Below are 24831 nucleotides of genomic sequence, written 5' to 3'. Positions count from 1 at the left end.
ATGGGTCATAATGTAAAACCTGGTGCAACCCTGTATACAGGGCATCTGGAACCTGCATGAGCATAAGGAACAACAGCAAGACTGTACAATCCATCATGAATCCACATGCAGAGTCTAAACCAGGAGGTATAAAAAAGATACAACAAGACAAATGAGAACTAAAGAAAGCAAGTTATGATTACTGAAGAAAGCTAAGAGCAACAAACTCTTTAAACAATCTTCTGAAGGAATGAGATTCCACAATTGTAAAGTGGGCTCGCATTGTAACCTCACACCGTTGCTTATCTTTCAATGCTAGGTTCTGATGAGATTCTGTAAAAGCAAAGATGAACAGCAGGTCTTCATATTGGACTCTGCAAGGGTGTAGACAGGACATTGCTTTCAATTAATTCTGCAGTAGAAGTGAATGTTGACAGCTTCACTGTCAGTCTCAATGCCAAATCTGGACCTTAGTGTCAACTGTGGGAATGAATGTTGTCCCAAAGATACGGGGAGGTGGTATTTACCTCATAGTGAGTCTGGTAAAGTGAAAATCTAACTGAAATGTCTTTACTCATAGCAAGTTCGGTGATGAAAATACTCTGTTGCAGAAAACTTCTGTAAATCGTCATAATTGTTGCAAGCAAAGACAGAAGACATGCTTAATTCTGAGCAAAGGTGAACCACATTAGACAAAAGAATATAATATATTAAAAATGCTTTTTCTCAGTGTGAAATGAGAAGGAATGTCCAGCAAAACATATGCATACCTTGGGGTTGCCTCTGACACTACAGTTCAAAGTTGCATTGTATCCAGCCACTGCTACAGTGTTGACCAGAGGATGGGTAAACTTTGGCACTTCCTCAAAGTCAAAGTCATTGTACTTGGGAGGCTTTAATATCAAACCTGCAAGAGATTACCATAGTTAGGACATCACAGTACAGGATCTGCACTGCCTCAGGGTCAAAGCGCAGTGACTTTCCAACAACTACAAAACCTTTAACAAAGATAACTTCAATTAAACTGGCTGAAGGGCCTGTTCTTGTGCAGTAGTTATATGTTCTACGTAAGTTTTAAAGAACATCTTAAGCAGAGGAAAGTGGGATACATGAAGGGAATTCTGGAGGTTAGGAGCCTAGGTAGCTGAAGGTAAATGGTGAGACAGTAAAAATTGGCAACGTACAAGAGCCCAGGATTGGAGGAGCACAGGGATCTTAAAGAACCTAGGAATCTGACCCCCCAAACTTGCTCCACAATTCAACTAGATCTTGGCTGATCTTCTACCTCAAACCATTTTCCCCGCAAAATCCCCATATTCCTTAACATTTTTTTGAAACCTAGACATCTACAGATCTGTATCTCGAACATGTTCACTGATAAATAATAGCACTCAACATGGGGCTTGAACCCACAACATTGAGGTTAAAAGTCCACCAACTAAAACTATCGGGGTTTAAATTCCAAATGTTGTCACAATAGGATTTAAACCTATACCCAGAGGCACTTTCCTGGGCTTCTGGAATGTCTTGCCAATGGCATTACCATTACAGCAGTATCTTCCCCAAGGAAGGTGTAGGGAGAGACTATATGGCAGAGGTGTGTGGGCGGGGGAGGTGAAGTAGAAATGTAAGAACAAAGAGGATTATGAAGAGTAGAAAAGTCAACGTTTCGAGCTGAAACCTTTCGTTCTGAAACATTGACTTTCCTGACCCGCTGACGCTGTTTGATCTGCTGTGTTTGTTCAGCTCTATGTTTATTGGCTCTGGGCTTCCAGCATCTGTGGTCCTTGCTATTTCTGCAGACATACTATGGTCAGTTTCTGAAGCTGTGGATGATATTTATTGGTCAGTTTTATTGAGCAGAAAATCAGGAGTGGAAAATGCCATCCTCTGTGTTTGATTCTCTGAAGCAGCAGGAGGATTGAGGGGGTTATCTTTGGCATCAAGATAAACAGATGTCAAACCATAGCAAGTGGGATTATGTTGGCACTACCCTGCTCCAACACACCCAACCCAGAGGGACAAACCAATAAGACCTGGGAATGGACAGAATGGTCACACTGAAGCACCATTTAAGAGTACACAAGACAAGTTGGACCAGAGATAACAAGGTGTGGAGCTGGATGAACACAGCAGGCCAATCAGCATCAGAGAAGCAGGAAAGCTGATGTTTCGGGCCTAGGCCATTCATCAGAAATGGGGGAGGGGAAGAGCGTTCTGAAATAAATAGGGAGAGAGGAGGAGATGGATCGAAGATGGATAGAGAAGAAGATAGGTGGAGAGGACAAGAGAGTTGCAGTGGGAGAGAGATCCCCTGAGGTTTGTCCAGATGGAGGAGGGTAACTTCTTCAGGTTAGGCATCCTTAGAAGAGGCTTCGCAGTGGGGTTATAATTCCTGCTCCTAAGATGCTGCTTGGCCTGCTGTGTTCATCCAGCTCCACACCTTGTTATCTCGGATTCTCCAGCATCTGCAGTTCCTATTATCTCTGATACACGTTGGACCAGTGTGCCTCATTCAGCCATTTTTCTCCTCCTAGGAAATGACAAAGTTTAGAAAAGAGAAAACTGGGAGCTGCTGTATTTTATAGGATGGCTTGTAGCTTTCTACACTGTGGCACCACACTGGGTTACCAGTGTCACTAGAGGAACTGGAGTACAGAGCCACCAGGGTCTTACAAAACCGTGGTCACGCTCTAACTTTGAAGTATCTGCATTCAAAACTGGACACTGCATCTCACTAAGGATATACTGGACTCAGTGGTTGCAGATTGATTCAGCTGAATGATACTGTGATAAGGAGGTGACATTAAAGGGACAATTCTAAACTTAGTTTGTATTCCCATGAATTTAGAAGATTAAGGCATGATCATATTGTGATGTTTAAAACAATAACATTGCTTTAGTGTGATTTAGACGAGTTGAGTGATTGGGCATATGCATGGCAGATAAGGTGTAATGTGTATAATTGTGAGGTTATCCACTTCTGTAGCAAAAAAAAGGAAAGCAGATTATTATCTGGAGGCAATAGTGGGGGTTGGTCTAATGAGCTGCTTCTCTCAGGGGACAGCTTCTCCAGACGGGAGTGCAGGTCAGGGGGACGTAGGAGGGGGTAAAACTTCACATACACAGTGCCCCTTATAAAATGATCAGCAACAGAGTGCTGCAGCAGAACATTTAAACAGACCATCCTTCTGGATCATGGCGCTGTTCTTCGTGATTGTGGCATCATCACTCAGTCCGCACATATTCTCGGAAAAGATTCTGAAGTAATATTCATTTCCAATGATGAGTTCGGGTATGACGCAGTTGGTTCGGTGGTAGTGTTCAGCCACTGTGTACCAATCCTAAAGAGGGAATGGTATAATCTTAGTTAAATATGCCATTGTTTTGTTTGTTCTGTCACTCTTTAGTCTCTATAAGGCTATGAGATGGGCACAGACCAAACCGTAATGTTATGAGATGGGCACAGGCCCAACTATAAGGCTACGAGATGGGCACAGACCCAACCGTAAGGTTATGAGATGGGCTCAGGTCCAACTATAAGGCTATGAGATGGGCACAGACCAAACCGTAATGTTATGAGATGGGCACAGGCCCAACTATAAGGCTACGAGATGGGCACAGACCCAACCGTAAGGTTATGAGATGGGCTCAGGTCCAACTATAAGGCTATGAGATGGGCACAGACCAAACCGTAATGTTATGAGATGGGCACAGGCCCAACTATAAGGCTACGAGATGGGCACAGACCCAACCGTAAGGTTATGAGATGGGCTCAGGTCCAACTATAAGGCTATGAGATGGGCACAGACCAAACCGTAATGTTATGAGATGGGCACAGACCCAACTATAAGGCTGCGAGATGGGCTCAGGTCCAACTTATTCTACCTGTCTTCATGAGACAGTTCTTCCATACCTGGTAACCGATGTTGTAAATCAGAAACAAAAACAGAAAAGCTCAGCAGGTCTGGCAGCATCTGTGGAGATAAATCAGAGTTAATGTTTCGGGTCTTCCGTTCTGAGGAAGTGTCACTCGACCCGAAACATTAACTCTGACTTCTCCCCACAGACGCTGCCAGACCTGCTGAGCGCTTCCAGCAATTGCTGTTTTTGTTCCTCCACACCCGGGATCAGCCTAGTGAACCTTCTCTGGACTGCCTCCAATGCCAGCACATCTTTCCTTAGGTAAAGAGGGCCAGAACTGCTCACAGTTTTCCAGCTGTGGACTAACTAGTGCCCTGTATATTTTCAGGCAAAGCTCTTGATATTTTATACCCATTCCCCTTGAAATGAAGATCAGTGTTCATTTGCCTTCCCTATTACCTGCTGACCTTGGGTGTTAGCTTTTTGTGGTGTTAGGTATTTGCATTGAAGGACATGGCAATGGGACAACTTGCCACTGATATAGTTCTAGAACTGCAAAATGATACAGAATTGAAGAAGGTCATTCAGCCCATTCTATGAAACAGCACTCCAATTAGCCCTACTCCCTTGCTCTTTCCCCACAGCCCCTTTTCCCCACTTTCAACTATTTATTCAATTCTTTCTTGTAAGCTATAATTGATTCTACTTTGTTTCAAATGGAGGATCATATGGGTTTTCATCTGTCTTCTCAACTACCCTCCCATCTTTGTATGTATATAACCTCAAGTCTCTCTTCCCACATCCCCCTTTATAGTGGGATATATATATATATATATATATAATATGACTGTCCTGGTTACATTTCCTTTTCTCAGATTCCTTTCCAACATGCAGCTCATCACAAATATCACACTTAGGTTTTCTCTACCTCTGCCCACATCTTCAAGGATTGCTTAATGTCCTCCTTAAACCTGTAATTATCCTTCATATTATTGACATATTGTGAGCAAGACAGAGTGAGTGGAAGGCAGTGAGGGAGAAAATGCAGGGAAGAGAGGCAAAGATAGTGAGGCTGAAGGAGAGAGAAAAAAATGTGAGGGAGCTAGAGTGAGAGAATGAGAGAGGGAGTGAGATAAATTATGAGAAGGCAAAGGAGCTAGAGAGAAAAAAAAATTGTGAAAATAAGAGTGTGGGAAGAATATATGAAAGTGAAAGAATGAAAGAGAGGGAGGGTGAGTGAGAGGGATAGAATGTAAAAGGAGAATGTGAGAGCAGAGAGAGTGTGAGTGAGAGAGAGAGAGAGAGAAAGCAAGATAATTATGATTTCATACTCACCATGGTCTTTTTATCAGCTTTTTGAATGGTGTAACCTGTAATATTGGCATTCCCATCATCGTTTGGTGGTGTCCACTCTAATGCCACATTAGTGTCCCAAATATCGACTATCTTCACCATCATTGGTGGACCAGGTTTCTCTGTGGAAAGAGTCACAAAAATTGCAATTTTTCTTGTTTTCTTTTGGCAATCCTACATTGCTCATTTGCCTGCTGATCTCTGCCGTAACTTCCCCCTTTGTGTCCTTAACCGTCACCGGGGCAGAAAACATACAATCCACGGAATCGTATCTGTTCCGCTTTGGCACCCGACGTCCCAAACCTGCTTGAAATTTATTCCAGTTTGTTGCATCAACTCTTTAAGTGACAGCCTACCTCCCACCATTGTCTCTCACTATCTAAGCTGAGCTCCCACTATATTTTTATTATTTATTCACACTAATTAGACATCAAAGGCACTTGCTACACCTGAGAAGGTGGCAGTGAGCCACCTACTCCAATACAACTGAATGTCTTTCCAGGCCTTTTCAGGGCCAGTTAATAATCAGCCACATTACTGTGCATTTGGAGTCACATGTAGGGCCAGGCCAGGTAAGGGCAGTGCTCTAGTGATATTATTGCTGGGCTGTTAATTTAGAGACCCAAGCTGGGGACCTGGGTTAATCCTGCCACAGCATATGGTGGAATTTAAATTCCCATAAAAATCTGGAATTAAGAATAAAAAGACCATGAATCCATTGTCGATTGTCGGAAAAACCCACCTGGCTCACGAATGCCCTTTAGGGAGGAAACTACCAACTTTACCTGGTTTGGCCTACATGTGACTCCAGGCCCACAGCCAATGTGGTTGCCCTTTGGGCAATTAGGGATGGGCAACGGATGCCGGCCTAACTAGTGATCCCCTCACAGTGTGTATAAAATAAAGTCTCCTTCTTTAAAGAACATAAGTGAACCTGATGGTGGTGCAGGTGGCGGGATGCAGGGGGTTTTTACAACAATCCAGTAGGTTTATGGTTATCATCACTGAAACAGGGTCACTCATTCCTGACTTAAAATTTAAATTCCCCAGCTGCTATGATGGGGTTTGAACTCAATCCTCTGGATCACAGTCTACTCTCTTGATCACTACGCCTCTCCGCTCCCATTATGGAGGTCATGCCGAGGACAACTAGTCAGCCAAGTCCACTTTCCTCCAAAATGGACAATCAGATTTTGAGAGGGCTTCTCCTTCCAACTAGAAATTGATGACTTATGGAATTTTCTACAGTCGGTCAATACTGGCCACGCAATCTACCTACCAATTAGAGACATCAAGGACCCATAATATTGCCTTTATCCTCAAACCCTTCATTCAAAACCCCTCCACATGACATCCATTTCTGAACCAACCCAGAGGATCCTCACTGCCTGCTCTTAACTCTGAGAAACAGAATGTACCCTGCCTCAAGATTCGCCCTGCCAAATACTGCTAATGTCGTCAATTTCAAAGGAGGAAGATAAACCTTTACAAATTTGTCCATCAAGTTCATGCCAACAGTCTAGCCTCAGCAAACAATGTTACTTAGACACACTGTTAATTTGTGAGAATTCACAATCTGATTAATAAGCTGACACCCTCCCAGAAGGGAAAGTGGCTTCATCCAGGGGCTATAGGAATCGGGTGCTAGTTCTCAATGGGGGGAGTGTTTTATGGGCTCCCACAACCCATGTAATTCCAGAATTTATGTTCCCAGCTCAGATCTCCACTTGACTGGAATCTTTGGAGAAGGATCTGAGCCTTGGGCCTTGAGATTTGGATGGAGTGCAAGGGTTAGGTCAAAACTTAGGCCATTCAGCCCATTGAGGCTGTTTCACCATTCAATACGATCATGGACTGATACTCTATCTCGATCTCACATTTCTAATTTTGCCCCATACACCTCAACATCTTTAAAGTCCAAAAAGGTTAGTTAAAAAATGTGTCTATCTCTTTCTTGAGTATGTTCAGTAACTTGGCGTTTCCAGCCTTCTATGGTCAAACATTCCTTAGATTCCTCTGAGATCCATTGAAGACTGGGGCAGAAGAGATCCACATAAACCAGGTCATGGGTTCCAGGAAAGTGAAAATGCAGCATCGAAACTGCCTGATACCAAACACAATCTCTCACACATGCACCACATCCCCAAGTCTTTTCCACTGAGCGTCTAAGTCCCGGGATTGTGTAAATTTGTAGTTCTGGTTCACATACCAACAACCTGAACGATTATTGTAGCTTTGTCCACAAGCTTTTCCACTTGGACTGTTAGCTCGTAATGGCCTGAGTTTTTACGCTCAGCTTTGCGGATGAAGAGCACTGTGTCTGATTCCGTGTTGCGAACATTAATTGTACTTAAATCCAAAGGAGCGCCATCCTTTGTCCAGGTGACCTTTGGCCTGGGTTTACCCTGGTAAAAGAGGTCAATTGTATAAATCAATGCCTGAACCGGCTTTAATTGAACATTTGTTTTGTAACAATAGATGGAAGAGTCTTCTTCAAGTTGTGGCTGTCAGAAGACCGTACCACAAAAAGAAGCATCTTTCACTTCTAAAGCACCTGTCTCAAACTTAAGGCATCCCAAAGTGCTTCACAGCCGATAAAGTATTGTTCAAGTGTTACAACGCAGTAAAAATGCCATCCAATGTTCACACAACAACTTCCCCAAAGCAGCAATAACCAGACCTTTCGTCTCTATTTCATCTTGTCAGAAGCTTACAGTTCAACAGGCTTATTTGAAATCACAAGCTTTCAGAGTTCACCTGATGAAGGAGCAGTGGTCCAAAAGCTTGTGATTTCAAATAAACCTGTTGGACTATAACTTGGTGTTGCATAACTTCTGACTTTGACCGCCCCGGTCCAACAGCGGCACCTACACATTATGGCTTCTATTAATATTGGTTGAATGAAAAGTTTTGCCCAAAATACAACGACCCCACTACTTTCTTGTTACATTATTGTGTTTATGGTAAACATGGCTCAATGCACTTCACCTGATTTTCATACCTGAAACCTTAATGAACTGAAGTACCATTTTACGAAGGACAAATATTGACCTAAAATGGCTGTTACAATGACCTGACCATGAGCCAAACTTATGAAATATCAGTAAACACGGAACTGTCTGAAGTGAAATTAACCTCTTTAGAAAAGTCTCTAAACCTCTGACCTGGAAGCTACAAATGTCGATTCAATTTACAAGCAGAAAAAAAAATACAACAATGCCGGACACAAGAATCTACAAATGAACTACATTTCAGGCAACATCTCGTGAGCTGCAAAGCAGGGAAAGAAATAAAAATGAACTTCTTTTGGCAAGAAACAGTGTCCATCTCTCCCCCCCTCTGCCTGTCCGTCTCAGGAACCAGAGCCCATTGCAAAAGCAAGTTTTAAAAACAGTTATTCACAGAAAGCACAAAGATGTCTGTAAACTGCACCAATGCTGAGGAAACAAGGCAACAACTAATTGCTGTCAAGTTTCATTCACACAATTCAAGAATTTTAGGAACTTCAAACTGTGATTACTTAAACCTTTCTGTCTATATCAAACACATTCCTTTCTGTCTATATCATACACATTCCTTTCTGCCTGTACCATACACATTCCTTACTCCCTACATTTCTTTCACCGTGTCTGACAGCACCTATGAAGAGAAATCAGTGTTAACATTTTATGTCCAGTGACCCTTCCTGAGCTGTTCCAGCAATTTCTCAGAGAGAGTAGGAACTATAGATGCTGGAGTCTGAGATAACACAATGGAGGAACACAGGAGGCCAGGCAGCATCAGATGAGTAGGAAAATTGACATTTTGGGTCGGGACCCTTCTTCAGAAAAATGAAGAAGGGTCCCGACACGAAACGTCAGCTTTCCTGCTCCTCCGATGCTGCCTGGCCTCCTGCGTCACTTCAGCTCCACATTGTGTCCTCTTGAGGAATCTCTTTTTTTTTGTGTGTGTGAATGTGTGTCTGAGTGAGTGAGTGTGTGTGAGTGAGTGCGTTTATGTGAGTGAGTGAGTGTGTGTTTGTGTGTGTGTGTGGGTGTGTGTGTGAGAGTGAGTAAGTGTGTGTGTGTGTATGCGTGTGAGTGAGTGTGTGAGAGAGTGTCTGTGTGAGAGAGAGAGTGTGTGTGAGTGAGTATTAGTGAGTGAGTGTGTGTGTGAGTCAGTGAGTGAGTGTGTATGTATGTGAGAGAGACAGAGAGTGAGGGACTGTGTGTCCGTGAGTGAGTGTGAGAATGAGTGAGTGAGCAAGTGAGTGTGTGACAGTCAGTGAATGAGTGAGTGTGTGTGTGAATGAGTGTATAGGTGGGTGAGTGAGTGTGTGTGTGGGTGTGTGTGAGTGAATGAGTGTGACTGAATGAGTGTGACTGAATGAGCGTGTGTGTGTATGTGAGAGTGAGTGGGTGTGTAACAGACTGAGTGTGTTTGTGTAAGTGTGAGAGAGAGTGAGTGTGTTCGTGTTTGTGTTTGTTTGTTTGTTGTCATTTTTTCAGGTTTCTTTGGTAATAAAATTTCTCTTTCATTCAAGAAAACCTGGCAATTTGCCTCTTGCATTTTGGTCATGTTAATTATGTTTTAATTGAAGCACAATGGTGTATTGGAAAAATAATAAAAACATTTGTTGTGACCGATTGAAAGGAGGAAGGGTTACAAAGCAAGACAGCCATTTCCCCCTCCTCATGTGCTCATGAGGAATGTATTAAGTGATTTTTGTACGCATGGTACTGTACATTACAGTGCAGTCATTCATGTGTGTCTTTTAAAAAGAACATTTCCTGGTTTGTGGCCTGTTTCTTTCCCAAAGCTGTAAGTCTGAGATTGTTGCAGTACTGCACAGTTTAGAGGGACAATGCTAACAGCATTTCCCAGTTATCTTGGCACAGTGCCTGCGAATCTTTCGCAGAGGGAAGGCAGATCCTCTGCCAATCTGCACATTTCCTGCCATTCAGAGTACCTTTCCCTTGCATGTTACCATGATTCCTTGCCAAAAGGCACTCATTTTCAAGAAGACAACAATTTCATTCAGTTCCAACACTCAGATTTTAACAGGGCATTTATGTCCACCAGAAAACATTTCAGAAACTTTTATGGAATTAACGAGCAAATAGAAGTTAAATTCTGCTAATTATTGACACCTGGGGTGTGGGTGTTTCTGGCTGAGCCAGTATTTATTGGCCTTGAGAAGGCGGGGGGGGGGAGGACAGAGGGCCAGGCAAGGTGATATGGGGTATTCTGCTCGCTTGGAGGTTGTTAAGGGGAGGGGAATCTATTCTCTCCCTCCCTGTCCTTTCAGTCCCTCCCTGTCCGTTCTCTCCCTCCCGGTCCCTTCTCTCCCTCCCGGTCCCTTCTCTCCCTCCCCGTCCCTTCTCTCCCTCCCCGTCCCTTCTCTCCCTCCCCGTCCCTTCTCTCCCTCCCGGTCCCTTCGCTCCCTCCCTGTCCCTTCGCTCCCTCCCCGTCCCTTCGCTCCCTCCCCGTCCCTTCGCTCCCTCCCCGTCCCTTCGCTCCCTCCCCGTCCCTTCTCTCCCTCCCCGTCCCTTCGCTCCCTCCCTGTCCCTTCTCTCCCTCCCCGTCCCTTCGCTCCCTCCCTGTCCCTTCACTCCATCCCTGTCCCTTCTCTCCCTCCCTGTCCCTTCACTCCCTCCCTGTCCATTCACTCCCTGCCCATCCCTTCTCTCCCTCCCTGTCCTTTCACTCCCTCCCTGTCCCTTCACTCCCTTCCCGTCCCTTCACTCCATCCCTGTCCCTTCACTTCCTCCCGGTCCCTTCTCTCCCTTCCTGTCCCTTCACTCCCTCCCTGTCCATTCTCTCCCTCCCTGTCCCTTCACTCCCTCCCTGTCCCTTCACTCCCTCCCTGTCCCTTCACTCCCTTCCCGTCCCTTCACTCCATCCCTGTCCCTTCACTTCCTCCCTGTCCCTTCTCTCCCTCCCTGTCCTTTCACTCCCTCCCTGTCCCTTCACTCCCTCCCTGTCCCTTCACTCCCTTCCCGTCCCTTCACTCCATCCCTGTCCCTTCACTTCCTCCCTGTCCCTTCACTCCCTCCCTGTACCTTCACTCCCTCCCCGTCCCTACACTCCATCCCTGTCCCTACACTCCATCCCTGTCCCTTCACTTCCTCCCTGTCCCTTCACTCACTCCCCATCCCTTCACTCCCTCCCTGTCCCTTCTCTCCCTCCCTGTCCCTTCTCTCCCTCCCCGTCCCTTCTCTCCCTCTCTGTCCCTACACTCCATCCCTGTCCCTTCACTTCCTCCCTGTCCCTTCACTCACTCTCCATCCCTTCTCTCCCTCCCTGTCCCTTCACTCACTCTCCATCCCTTCTCTCCCTCCCTGTCCCTTCTCTCCCTTCCTGTCCCTTCACTCCCTCCCTGTCCCTTCACTCACTCCCCATCCCTTCTCTCCCTCCCTGTCCCTTCACTCCCTCCCTGTCCCTTCACTCCCTCCCTGTCCATTCACTCCCTGCCCATCCCTTCTCTCCCTCCCTGTCCCTTCATTCCATCCCTGTCCCTTCACTCCCTCCGTGTCCCTTCACTCCCTCCGTGTCCTTTCACTCCCTCCCTGTCCCTTCACTCCCTCCCTGTCCCTTCACTCCCTCCCTGTCCCTTCTCTCCCTCCCTGTCCCTTCACTCCATCCCTGTCCCTTCACTCCATCCCTGTCCCTTCACTCCATCCCTGTGCCTTCACTTCCACCCTGTCCCTTCACTCCCTCCCCGTCCCTTCTCTCCCTCCCCGTCCCTTCTCTCCCTCCCTGTCCCTTCACTCCCTCCCTGTTCCTTCACTCCCTCCCTGTCCCTTCACTCCCTCCCTCCCTGTCCCTTCTCTCCCTTCCTGTCCTTTCACTCCCTCTCTGTTTTATCCTCCATTTCTTTTTTGTGCACAAGTGGATTTCGGACACGGTACATGACACATTAACATACATGGTGTGAAACCGTGCCTGTTCCTGTTTCTGAGTGAGAGCGCACACACACACACACACACACACACACAGACACACACACACACACACACACACACACACACACACAGACACACACACACAGACACATACACACACATACACACACACACCCACTCACACACACACTCACACATACACACACACACACAGAGACACACACACACACACACACACACACACATACACACATACACACACACACCCACTCACACACACACTCACACATACACACGCACTCACACATACACACACACAGACACACACACACAGACACACACACACGCACACACACACACACACACACACACAGACACACACACACGAACGCCTTTAAAATCAGGGAGAGGTGTGAAGTGATTCTCCAGCTCCCCTCCTCGATCATGCTTTAAGCCCAGATGTACCCTGTTGTGTTCCGCGATAACTGGACACCTACGGACCATTTTCCCTGAAGAGGAGGGAAAGCTGAGAGGATATCTGATCAAGCTGTTCAACATCACAAGGAATGTGGATTCAGAAGGCATGGAGAAATTGTTCCACTTCTGGGATGATTGAGGATGACAGGCTGCAGATTAAATATAAATGGCAAAAGAATCAGAACAGTGATATGGGAAAATAAAATGTTTCCTGCAGTTCAGGTCTGGAATGTGTTGCCTGAGAGTCTGTTATTTCAAACAGGCAGGGTGCAGGCTCAGGGAGAATGGCCTTATGGATAGCTAGTGCAGACACAATGGGCCAAATAGGGTCATTCTGCACTGTAACGATTCTGTGATAGCTATCATGCTTGTTCAGCTCTCATTAGTTGCTTAGCTCTGTACAGACTCAAACATCTCCTTTCCCATCCAGTCCACTCACCATCCTGACATGGAACGATGTTGCCATTCCTCCAATATCGCTGGGTCAAAATCCTAGAACTCCCTCCCCCAACTCTCCCTCCATTCCAAGGACAGTGCAGGAACAGGCTTGGTGGGCTGAATGGCCTACTTCTGTGTCCTGACTGTTGTGTGATTCTGCCAGTGGTCCCAGAAGGCAGCACAGTAGTTTGGAGTAAACCCAGCCAACAACATTATGTCCCATCAATGAATAACTTCTGAAAAATCCCCATCCCTGGAAGGCACCCTGTACCTGGAAAGGGATCAGGAGATTCAGGGGCTCACCGACCCGGAGAATGTACGTTTGCTTCAGCTGCCGAGGAAGACGAATCTTCGGAGGTTCTGAAAGAGACGACCAGTGGAGAACAGAATAATGAGCATCATCTGTCTGTGAGAGAAGCTTTCAAACTCTATCTCATGTACATGTTCTCTCATTCTCACTGGCATTTGTGCACACACATGCACTCTCTCACTCATATGCACTTTCATGCTTGAGTGCCCTTGTGCGACCGTGCGCACACACAAACACACACACACATGCACAGACACACAAACAGACACACAAACACACAGACACACAAACACACACAGAATGAGGAGGGGCCTGACAGAAATTCCAGCAGGACTAAACGGGGTAAACACTGGTAGGATGTTCCTGATGACTGGGGTGTCCAGAACCAGGGATCACGGTCTAGGGATGTAGGGTGGGCCGTTTAGGACTGAGATGAGGAGAAATGTCTTCATCCAGACAGTGGAGAGTCATGGAATTCTCTTCCATGGAGAGTGGTTGAGGAAGAATATTGAATGTTTTCAAGAAGTTAGATACAGTTCTTGGGACTAAACAGTGAAACAGTATCTGGAGAAAACGTTAACAGGGGCCTGAGTTGGATGATTGGCCATGATGGCATTGAATGGTACAACAGGCTCGAAGGGCTGAATGGCCTACTCCTGCTCCTATTTGCTGTTTCTACGATCCTGAAGGGTCCTGATGGGATGAATTTGAGAGGACCTTTCCACCTGTGACAGAATCCAAATCTAGGGGTTGCAGATTCAAAATGACACATTGCCAATTAAAACAGCGAGGCAGTGTTATCTCAGAGGTCTGTCTGTCTTTGGAACTCTCTTCCTCAAAAGGTGCAGTCTTTCAAATCTCTTTAGCACAGAGGCTGGTAGATTTTTGATAAGCTGGGTGGGGGGTGGGGGGGGTGAGGTGAAAGGTTATCGGGGATGGTTGAGAATGTGGAGGCATCAGATCAGCTCTGGTCTTATAGAATGGCAGAGTGGGCACGGGAGAGGGGACTAGCGACATGATCCTTATTTACATGTCACACACACAGAAAAACAGGTGCACGCATACACACGTGGAAGATTATAGAAACACACATCATGACATTCAGCAACGTCTCAACAGCTTAATGTAGACACAGACATGAGGAGATAACACAGTGTAGAGCTGGATGAACACAGCAGGTCAGTCAGCATCACAGGGGCAGGAAAGCTGATGTTTTGCGTCAGCAAAACTTTTTTGAAAGAGGGTCCGGATCCAAAACATAGCTTTCCTGCTCCTTTGTTGCTGCTTGGCCTGCTGTGTTCATCCAGCTTCACACCATGTTATCTCAGACTCTCCAGCATTGGCAGTTCCTATTATCTCTTAGTCAGACACGAGGAGCCTCTCCTGTTTACACCAAGAGCCTCCCAATACACATTTCCTCGGCAGCCATCAGCGAGCCACAATGAAGTCAGACGGATTCACCCAGCCTCTCCTTCCAGGGGCTTAAACTTTCATAACAGAATCTCCCCCTCATTGCGGGCTAGAGGGGGAGCACATTTACTCCCGGCTTGCTAGAGGCCAATGTTACATTCTCGGACAGAAAGGGCTGCTCACCCACTACCTCTTTGACCAGGATGGCTGTGGTCATACAGACTGGGGGGCTTTCTCCAGCCACGTTCACGGCCTTTACCCTCACAAAGATCTTCTCTCCAGTCGGCAGGCCATTAATGGTGTACTTGGTTTTATCTGTCAGCTCGGGGTTCGATACAATCCACTCGTTTGCTGGATTAGAACAAAGATGAGAAAGAAAGGATAACTCCGATTCATGTAGAATCAAAACTGTAATCAAATTAAACATACAGTACCCCTCAGAATGGAGTGGCCTTGCAGGGAGTGAGGTATACATTCACCAGAATGATTATAGGGCCCAAGGGGTTAAATGGTACAGCTTACACAGACTGAGCTTGTAGTCAATTAGAGTCAGAGAGTTCTAGAGCTGTACAGCACTGAAACAGACCCTTCGGTCCAACCTGTCCATGCTGACCAGATATCCTAAATTAATTCAGTCCCATTTGCCAGCTTTTGGCCCATTTCCCTCTAAACCCTTCCTATCCATGGACCCATACAGATGCCTTTTAAATGTTGTAACTGCACCAGCTCATTCCATACACACACCATCCTCTGGAAAAAGTTGCCCCTTAGGTCCCTTTTATATCTTTCCCCTCTCACCTTAAACCTAGTTTTGGACCCCCCCCCCCCCCCCAATTTCAGGGAAAAGCCCGTGTCTATTTAGCCTATCCATACCCCTCATGATTTTATGAACCTCTCTAAAGTCGCCCGTCACCCTCTGCTGCTCCAGGGAAAATAGCCCCAGCTTATTCAGCCTCTCCCTATAGCTCAAACTCTCAACCCTGGCAACATCCTTGTCAAATTTTTGTGAACCCTTTGCATATAGAAGATTAGGGAAATCTAATGCAGACATTTAAAGGAGTTGATAGGACAGACAGAGAGAAACTTATTTCCATCAAAGTGCCAGTTGAAGACAAAGGCACAGAATAAAACTAGCAACAAAATAATAATTTATGGAATGAAATTCAAGTCAAATTGGCATAACTTTTCAGAGCAATTATATTAGAAAATATCTATATTTGGGCTTAGAAAGGTTCCCTTGATGTGATGGTGATATAATAGCACTGGTCTAGTATTGAACTCAAAACGTTAACTCTGTTTCTCTCCCCACAGATGCTGCCAGACCTGTTAAGTTTCTCCAGCATTTTCTGTGTTTCATTCAGATTTCCACCAACCACAGTTTTATGCCTTCATTTATGTCTGCCATATCATTTCTGAACAGGTTGATTTGAAAACATTAACAACGGGGATTAACTGAAAATTTTAAAGCTGGGATGGACAGATTTTTGTTGGATAAAATGACTGAGTGTAAATTTTTATGAGCAAGGGAGTTGCTCATTATTTACTCCTCACTGAAAAATAGATTTTCTTGCCTTCATTGCAATTAAGTCCTCAATTCTAAATATCTCAGTCTTGTTTTAAGTGACTTTATTTTTCCTTTTCTCTAATGGCCTCCAGTCTGTCCAAAACATCGATGCTCCTCCAATCTTAGCCGTGAATATTTCTCATTTTAACCACTCCTTGCCACTGGTCACGCCTTTGACTCTCAAAGTTGCCATTTCTGGCTTTTATGCGCTAAAACTGTCCACCATGACTCTCCTTAAACAAACTCAGAAATTGCTGGGAAAAGGTCTGGCAGCATTTGTGGAGAAAAAGGAGGGCTGGGCCTGAAATGTTAACTCTGCTTTCTCCCCAGAGATGCTGAGTTTTTCCAGCAATTTCTGATTTTGTTTCTGATTTCCAGCATCTACAGTTCTTTGGTTTTTTTTTGTTTAATGATGCTTCTTAAACCTGTCCCAAAACACTTCATCACCTGCCCTTGTCTAAAGTAATGATCCTGGAAGGGTTAATGCTGGTTGCTATATTAAGCTCCACCCAAACCAATTGAGTTCATAGTGGCTTGGTTGGGGACAGGCAAAACATTTTATTATCGCTGTGAGATCTGCAATGTGAGGCTGGATGAACACAGCAGGCCAAGCAGCATCTCAGAGATGCTGCTTGGCCTGCTGTGTTCATCCAGCCTCACATTTTATTATCTTGGAATCTCCAGCATCTGCAGTTCCCATTATCTCAGATCTCACAGCGAAGCAGTTCTCCCCATCATCTCAATGACAATGTTTATCTTGTGAATTAAACCCAAAACTAATTGCTATCATGCAATAGAAGGGTCACCAGACCCAAAATGTTAACTCTGTTTTTTCCTTCACAGATGCTGCCAGACCTGCTGAGCTTCTCCAGCAACTTCTGTTTTTGTTGTTGATGCAATAGAACACATCTGGTCTCCTTCTTGCAAAGACTTACTGGGGTTAATCACTTTAAAGCAAATGGTCCAGGCAAGGAAAGAGGGTTAGCATAGTGCCATGGTAATGTCCCTACCTGTAGCCTAGAAGATCTGTTTTCAAGTGCTACCTTGAAAATGCATTTACTTCTTTCCACAAACATCGCACATGGCCCTTCTGTAGTGAAATATCTGATTTTGTTCTGAAGAAAGGTACTGGGCCCAAATAGTTAATCACTCTCTCTTTTTCTCTCTCTGCCCCAGATGCTGCCAGATCTGCTGAGTTTCTCTCAGCAACTCCTGTTTTGGTTTCAGATTTACAGCACCCAAAGTTCTTGGTTTTATCAAATTTATTTGGTGATTGCAGAAGCAAAATACCCAAGGGTAGCGGGTGGGGGGCATTTACTGCATTGAAGGGTCTGTTCAAAAATAAATTGTCATTCCATGAACTAGGACGTACAAGTTGGCCATTCATCCCATTGCCATTCCATGAAGTCATTGCCAGTTTGATAATCCTCAACTTTCCTGCTTTTTCCACACGACACCTCATTCTATCACTGATTAAAAATCTGTCTCAGCCTTGAACATACTCCATAACCCAGCCTCAATGGCCCTCTGTGGTAAAGAGTTCCACAGATACATTATCATCTAAGAGAAAAAAAAAATCCTCTTCATCTCTGTCTCAAATGTGAGACCGCCTTTATTTTGATGAAGTCACATGACACCAGGTTATTGTCCAATGGGCTGATTTGAAATCTGAATGTGATTTTACATAGGCCTTTAGGACTATAACCTGGTGTCATGTGACTTCTGACTCTGTCCAACCCCAGTCCAACACTAGCACCTCCACATCAGAGCTATTATTCTGAGATTACAGCCTTGGTCCTAGACTCTCACAGGAGGAGAAATTGTCAAGCCCCCTGCGAATCTTATGTGTTTCAATAAGGTCTCCTCTCATTCTCCTAGATTCAAATGAGCATCTCAACGGCTTTTCTTGCTCATACTCCAGTGTTTCAAAGGTCCTAAAATTCCACTTCATCCAAATGTATGATGTCTAAACACAATTCAAATCAGGTTACAAAGAAAAAGTTACTCAAAACCATCAAATTGTATGATCCAAAGGCAGTAACAGATCATTGATCAGTGGTTAGTGAAATTGGGAGGTGTAGGGGTAATGTGACAATGATTCCCAAGGCTTTGGGAATTTCCTCGCCTCATGTCTGACTCATTTGTAGATTCAGTGTTAGAAACTGATCACTGTGATTGGCCAATGACACCATCAGTATTGCATCAAGTGACTATTAGGGTGCTAGAATGTCAAGGAGACAGACTTTATCCTCTATTTGCCCAAGAAGTTCTTCTGTAGGTTATTTATCGCTGACGTTCCCTGTAGTTTGAGGGCAAGGTGGACTTACTTCCTTCCAGGCAGTACTCAATACGGTAGCCATCTAGTCCCGCTGCTCCGATACGTTCAGGGGGCCTCCATTTGAGTGATATACTGTTGTCTGTCACACCATCACAAGCGAGAAGTGTAGGTTCACTGGTTGGGGCTGGAGATGAGAAAACAAACACAGGACAGTTCATGGTAAAGCTCTGTGTTTGACCACTCAGAAAAGTGTGGGGAATAGTCTCTTTACAAATGGTGTCAATATAGAATGAGTGATAACTCTTGTCTCAAAATTTACATTGGAAAACTAACAGTTTACCCATTTGATGCCTATCCATAAAGAACAGGATAAATGTAACTCAGTCAGTTAACACCCTGATAGCTGCCTCCACATTCATCATGTGATGGAAAAAGTTATTGGAAGTACCATCAAGAACTCCTTATTCACCAATTTCCTGCCCATCAAGGCTTAGTTGGGTTTCTGCCAGATCCCTTTAACTCCAGGACACTTTGCAGCATTGACACTGACACGGACACAGTAGCTAAAGAGGTGGTGAGGGTAAGCATTCAATATCCAACTGGGTGCCACGCAAAGGAGCCTGAACAAAGTGGAGGTCACTGGAGATCAAAATGAAAATGCCCCCAGTACCTGATCAAACCTGACACAAAGGAAGATGGTTGAGTTTGTTGGAAGTTAACCATTTCAGGCTTAGTAGATCACTAAAATCATATCTCAGGAAGCATCTATGGCGCAAATATCTTCAGCTACTTCCTCAACAAGTACTACTCTCTCAAGTTGTCAGTAACAGCGCTATCAAGCAGCAGCCGCTCAGCAATAACCTGCTCAGCGAGTTTTGAGAAGATTTGTAGCTCAGTTTGAGGTTCTAGATGTGAGTTTGCTCGCTGAGCTGGAAGGTTAGTTTTCAGACGTTTCGTCACCATTCTAGGTAACATCATCAGTGAGCCTCCGACGAAGCGCTGGTGTTATGTCCCGCTTTCTATTTATCTGGTTAGGTTTCCAAAAGAGGTGGTGAGATAAGGATAAGGATAAGGATGGTAAGGATAATGATAAGGTGGTAAGGATACGAGTGATAGTGGGTCATGTCGTTTTGTGACTAGTTGATGTTCATGTATCCTGGTGGCTAGCTTCCTGCCAGTTTGTCCAATGTATCACCATCACTAGTATCCTTACATACAGATGAGGAAGGACACCACTTTGATTGGGACAACACATCCATCCTAGGACAAGCCAAACAGAGACATGCACGAGAATTCCTAGAAGCATGGCATTCCAACCGGAACTCCATCAACAAACACATTGATTTGGAGCCAATCTACCATCCCCTGAGAAAAAAGAACAGGAAATGACATTACCAATGCAGGAAATGACATCACCAACCCAAGGAAACCTAAACAGATAAATAGAAAGCGGGGCATAACACCAGCGCTTTGTCGGAGGCTCACTGTTGATGTTACCTAGAATGGTGACGAAACATCTGGGAACAAACCTTCAAGCTCAGTGAACTAGCTTACATCTGGAACACAATAAAGACCCACTCTCTTGTGGACCGAGAGGAGGAGACTGCTGTCTTGGAGGTGAAAGGAGGACGTCAGGTTGGCTGTGCACCCTTGCGACCAGTGGATCTTAATGCTGGCTTCGGCCTAACGCTGGTTCAGGGGAGCAGCCAACCTGCAACGATGGCTGCGGCAAGTGCTCGTGCCCCAGGTCAGGGGGTCCGGAACACCATCCGTGTTTCTGTAAAGAAGGTGGATGAAGGTGCACCTGTGGATCGCACCTTCTTCGTGAAGAGGGTCCTGTTGGACTGTTGCGGGTTCGCTGCTGCGGACATTTACTGCCTGCAGGATTTCCCCGGAGGAGGTTTTTACGACGTGACCTTCAGGAGTGCCAAGCTTTGCGAGCGCTTCCTGGAGGTTTTCAAGGAGAAAGGAGGTGAGGGCCCCCTCTCTGTATTGACCGCTGTCCCACTGTTTGTGATGCCAGCACAGAGGAGCCGTATGGTGACTGTACACATGTACAACCCGCATGTGCCAGCAGTTGATGTCCTGACCTTCCTCGGAAGGTATGTGAAGGTGGAAGGGGACCTAACTGACATCGTGGACCCCTTTGGCATCTGGACGAGTAAGAGGCAGGTCAAGGTGACGCTGAGGATGGGCGCAGACGGGAATGTCGCACACCCACCGTCCAGCTTCGCGATCGGCGGGAGCAGGGGCTACCTGACCTACGCAGGGCAACCCAAAGTCTGCCATGCCTGTGGTAGGTCAGGTCACATGGCGGCCGACTGCAAAGCCACCATCTGCAGGAACTGCAGGGAGGAGGGACACCTTGCAAAGGATTGCCCACGAGAGAGAAGCTGCAACCTTTGCGGGGAAGCGGGCCACTTCTATAGGGCATGCCCGCGGCGGGGTACCACCTACGCCCAGGTCGCCGGCAGGGGAAATGCGGGGCCAGCCCCTCCGGAGGAGAGGAAGGCACCAGGGCCCAGCAAGGACCCCACTGATGTGCAGGAGGGCCAGGCCGTGCAGGATGGGCCCGAGGCCAGCAAAGCACCCCTGCAGGCTCCGATCCCCCCCGACAACCCGGAGCCAATGGAGGCGGTGACAGGCGACCCAGGGGAGTGGACTACAGTCCGGAAAGCGAGGAGGAAGGTGCGTTGACGGGCCCAGGAACCGCAACAATCAGGAGGGAAGAGGCAGCTACAGGGGGGCTATAAGAGCTCCTCTGACGAGGAGGATTCGGAGAGGGCCCACCCGAAGCAGAAGTTAAAGGTCTCGAGGGGGAAGGAAAGCAGCACCCCGCTTCCAGGTGACGGGAGGCGTCCTGAGGCTCACTCCGACACCCAGTCAAGTGCCGCTGGAGCACTGGAGGGCCCCCCGGAACTTCCAGGCGGGAAGGAGGAAACAGCACGTCCCCAGCCTGATCCAGAGCCGGACCCTCCTGCCTCCGCACCCCTGACGGGGGGATGCCACCCGGAAGGCAGCACAGACGGTTTCCTGAGCCCAGAGAGCGTCCAGCAGTTAGCCCGGGCAATGGGCATGAAGGGACAGATGGCGGGGCTGGACCTTGGACCTGGGGAGGGTACTGCGGCCACTGCCCACAATGGGGGTATGAGTTGCGAGCATTAATGTGCGCAGCGTCAAGTCAACCGCGAGATGTGTGTCCACGTTGGCCTACCTGACCACCATCAAGGCGGACCTCCTGTTTCTGCAGGAGTGCGGGATACCGCACCTCGGCAGGTACGGGAAATGGTCCGGCGCCTGGACCTGTGGGCCTTCGATCTGGTCGGGGGGTAACGACCGTCGCTCCTCGGGCCTGGCTATTCTGCTGCGAGGGCGCAACTTCACCATCTCTCAAGTTCAGGAGGTGGTGGGGGGGCGCCTCCTAGTGGCTGATGTCACCTACAGGAATGCTCCCCTGAGGCTGATCAACGTGTATGCCCCAGCGGTACAGAGTGAGCGGTCGGCCGTCCTGCAGCGGCTTCCACCCCTGCTGGCTACGTCCAGGCCGGTCATCCTAGGCGGAGACTTCAACTGCATCATCGATGCAGATGGAAGATCCGGCGTGGGGACAGCGGGTGGGGGGATTCAACTGGACGTCACATCCAGATTCCTGATGGGCACGGTGAAGGACGCCAAGCTGCTCGAAGTCTTCAGCACCCCTACAGACGGAGCGCAGCAGAGGTACACCTGGTCGTGGCCAGACGGGTCTATCCGCTCAAGGATAGACTTCCTGTTTGTGTCACGGACGTTCTCGGTCAGGTCCACCGGCGTCGAGCCGGTGTTCTTCTCTGACCACTGCCTCCTGCTGGCCGACTGTCACTTACAGGACGACCAGCCGGCCGGCAAGGGGACGTGGAAGCTCAACACGACTCTGTTGACCCCAGAGAACGTCAAGGAGCTTAAGAGGGAGTACGCCGGTTGGAAAACCGTGAAACCCCTCTTTGAGTCTCCAGGCGACTGGTGGGAGACGGTGAAGGAGAACATCAAGAGGTTCTTTGTCCTCAAGGGTGTTCAGAAGGCAAGAGAGAGGCGGGAAAAGCTGTCGCGACTCCAGAAAAGGGTGCAGAACCTGCTCCTTCTGCAGGTGATGGGGGTCGATGTCACGGAGGACCTCCGCGAGGTGAGAGGCCAGCAAGCCTCGCTCTTTGCCGCGGAGGCCTCCAGGATAATCTTCCGGTCCAGGGTCCGCTCCGTGGAGCAGGACGAGACGTGCTCGCATTTCTTCTTTCAGAAGGTGCACAAAGAGAGCTCTGTGCTTAGCCAGCTGAAGGAGGACGACGGCTCAGTGACGTTGTCTCGGCCCGACGTTTTGAGGATCAGCAGATCCTTCTATGCCGGACTGTACGACACGAAGCCCACGGACAGCACGGCCTCCGAGTCGTTCCTGTCGTCTATCACGGAGGTCTTAGACGGCGGCACGAGGGAGTGGCTGGACCGGCCGATATCCCTGGACGAGCTGGCCAGAGCCCTCAAGTCCTTGCAGAGGAATAGGACTCCCGGAAGTGATGGCTTACCGGTCGAGCTGTATTCTGCTCTGTGGGGCCTGGTCGGCCAGGACCTGCTGGAGGTGTACGATAGTGCGCTTCGGGCAGGGGAAATGTGCAAGTCCATGAGGAAGGGCATCATCACCCTCATTTACAAGAGGAAGGGGGAGAGGGAAGAAATTAAGAATTGGCGTCCCATTTCACTTTTGAACGTGGACTACAAAATCCTGGCCAAGGTCATTGCCAACCGGGTCAGGTCTGTCCTGGAGTCAGTGATTCACCCTGACCAAACCTGTGCTGTGCCGGGCAGGAAGATCGCTGAGAGCCTCGCGCTCATCAGGGATACGATCGCCTACATACAGGACAGGCAGGTGGACACCTGCCTCGTCAGCCTGGACCAGGAGAAGGCCTTCGACAGGGTCTCTCATGCTTACATGAGGGACGTCCTCTCCAAATTGGGGTTCGGGGAGGGCATCCGCAATTGGATCCGGCTGCTCTACGCCAACATCGTTAGCGCAGTCTCGATCAACGGGTGGGAATCAGACAGTTTTCCTGTTAGATCTGGAGTCAGGCAGGGCTGCCCGCTCTCTCCTGCCGTATTCATGTGCTGTGTGGAGCCCTTCACCGCATCCATCAGGAAGGACGTGAGCCTGAAGGGCGTGACTATCCCAGGCAGCGGAGGCCTTCAGGTCAAGACCTCCCTGTACATGGATGATGTCGCCGTCTTCTGCACCGATCGTCGGTCGGTGAGTAGGCTGTTGGACATCTGCGGCCAGTTTGAACTGGCCTCGGGTGCCAAAGGCAATAGGGGTAAGAGCGAGGTCATGTTCTTCGGGAACTGGGACGACCGCTCCTTCATCCCCTTCACCGTCAGGACAGACTACCTGAAGGTGCTGGGTGTTTGGTTTGGTGGAGCTGGGGCATGCACTAGGACTTGGGAGGAGCGTGTCTCCAAATTTAAGCAGAAGCTGGGCAGGTGGACGCTCCGGTCCCTCTCCATCGCGGGTAAGAACCTGGTTGTCAGGTGCGAGGGGCTTTCGGTACTGTTGTATGTGGCGCAGGCCTGGCCTATTACCTGGACCTGCGCCACTGCGGTCACCCGGGCCATCTTCCACTTCATTTGGGGGTCGAGGATGGACCGGGTCAGCAGGGACACCATGTACAAAGACCTGGGAAATGGGGGAAAGGGCGTACCGAACGCCACCCTCACCCTGACGGCTACCTTTGTGTGTGGCTGCATCAAGCTGTGCGTAGATCCTCGGTACGCAAACACCAAGTGTCACTACTTACTGAGGTTCTACCTGTCCCCGGTGTTGCGAAGGATGGGCCTGGCCTCGTTGCTGCAGAACGCTCCGAGTAGTTGGACCGTTCCGTACCACCTGTCCTTCGTGGAGAAATTTTTGAAAGGAAACACCTTTGACCACAAGGCCGTCAGGCAGTGGTCAGCACGTAGTATCCTCAGGACCCTTCGGGAAAAGGAGAGGGTGGATCCCGTCGTGTGGTTCCCCACGCAGACTGCCAAAGTCGTTTGGCAGAATGCCTCATCGCCAGAACTTTCAAACAAGCACAAGGACATTGCTTGGCTGGCGGTGAGAGGGGCTCTGCCAGTGAGATCCTTTATGCATGCCCGGAATCTCTGCACCACCGCACGCTGCCCTCGAGGTGGCTGCGGGGGGGACGAGACTGTCGATCACCTCCTTCTGGAGTGTGCCTATGCGCAGGAGGTCTGGAGGGGGATGCAGTGGTATTTG

General features: G+C 47.8%; 1 protein-coding gene across 6 annotated transcripts in view; it reads right to left on the bottom strand.

Moving 5' to 3' along the window:
• The window catches only part of mybpc1 (myosin binding protein C1), a 145042-nt gene that overhangs the window by 11228 nt on the left and 108983 nt on the right, over window positions 1-24831 (bottom strand). For all 6 annotated transcript variants that reach the window (XM_048549406.2, XM_048549404.2, XM_059652575.1 and 3 more), the window contains 7 exons: window positions 18607-18741; window positions 14899-15066; window positions 13267-13355; window positions 7406-7601; window positions 5179-5318; window positions 3164-3323; window positions 750-886 (listed from right to left, as the gene is read on the bottom strand). In XM_048549406.2, the coding sequence (XP_048405363.1) occupies window positions 750-886; window positions 3164-3323; window positions 5179-5318; window positions 7406-7601; window positions 13267-13355; window positions 14899-15066; window positions 18607-18741 (1025 nt within the window). The remainder of the gene's footprint in view (window positions 1-749; window positions 887-3163; window positions 3324-5178; window positions 5319-7405; window positions 7602-13266; window positions 13356-14898; window positions 15067-18606; window positions 18742-24831) is intronic.

Source organism: Stegostoma tigrinum, chromosome 18, assembly GCF_030684315.1.
Source record: "Stegostoma tigrinum isolate sSteTig4 chromosome 18, sSteTig4.hap1, whole genome shotgun sequence".
Taxonomy (NCBI): Eukaryota; Metazoa; Chordata; class Chondrichthyes; order Orectolobiformes; family Stegostomatidae; genus Stegostoma; species Stegostoma tigrinum.
The sequence above is the reverse complement of the archived record's forward strand: the minus strand, read 5'-3'. Positions and strand labels throughout refer to the sequence as shown.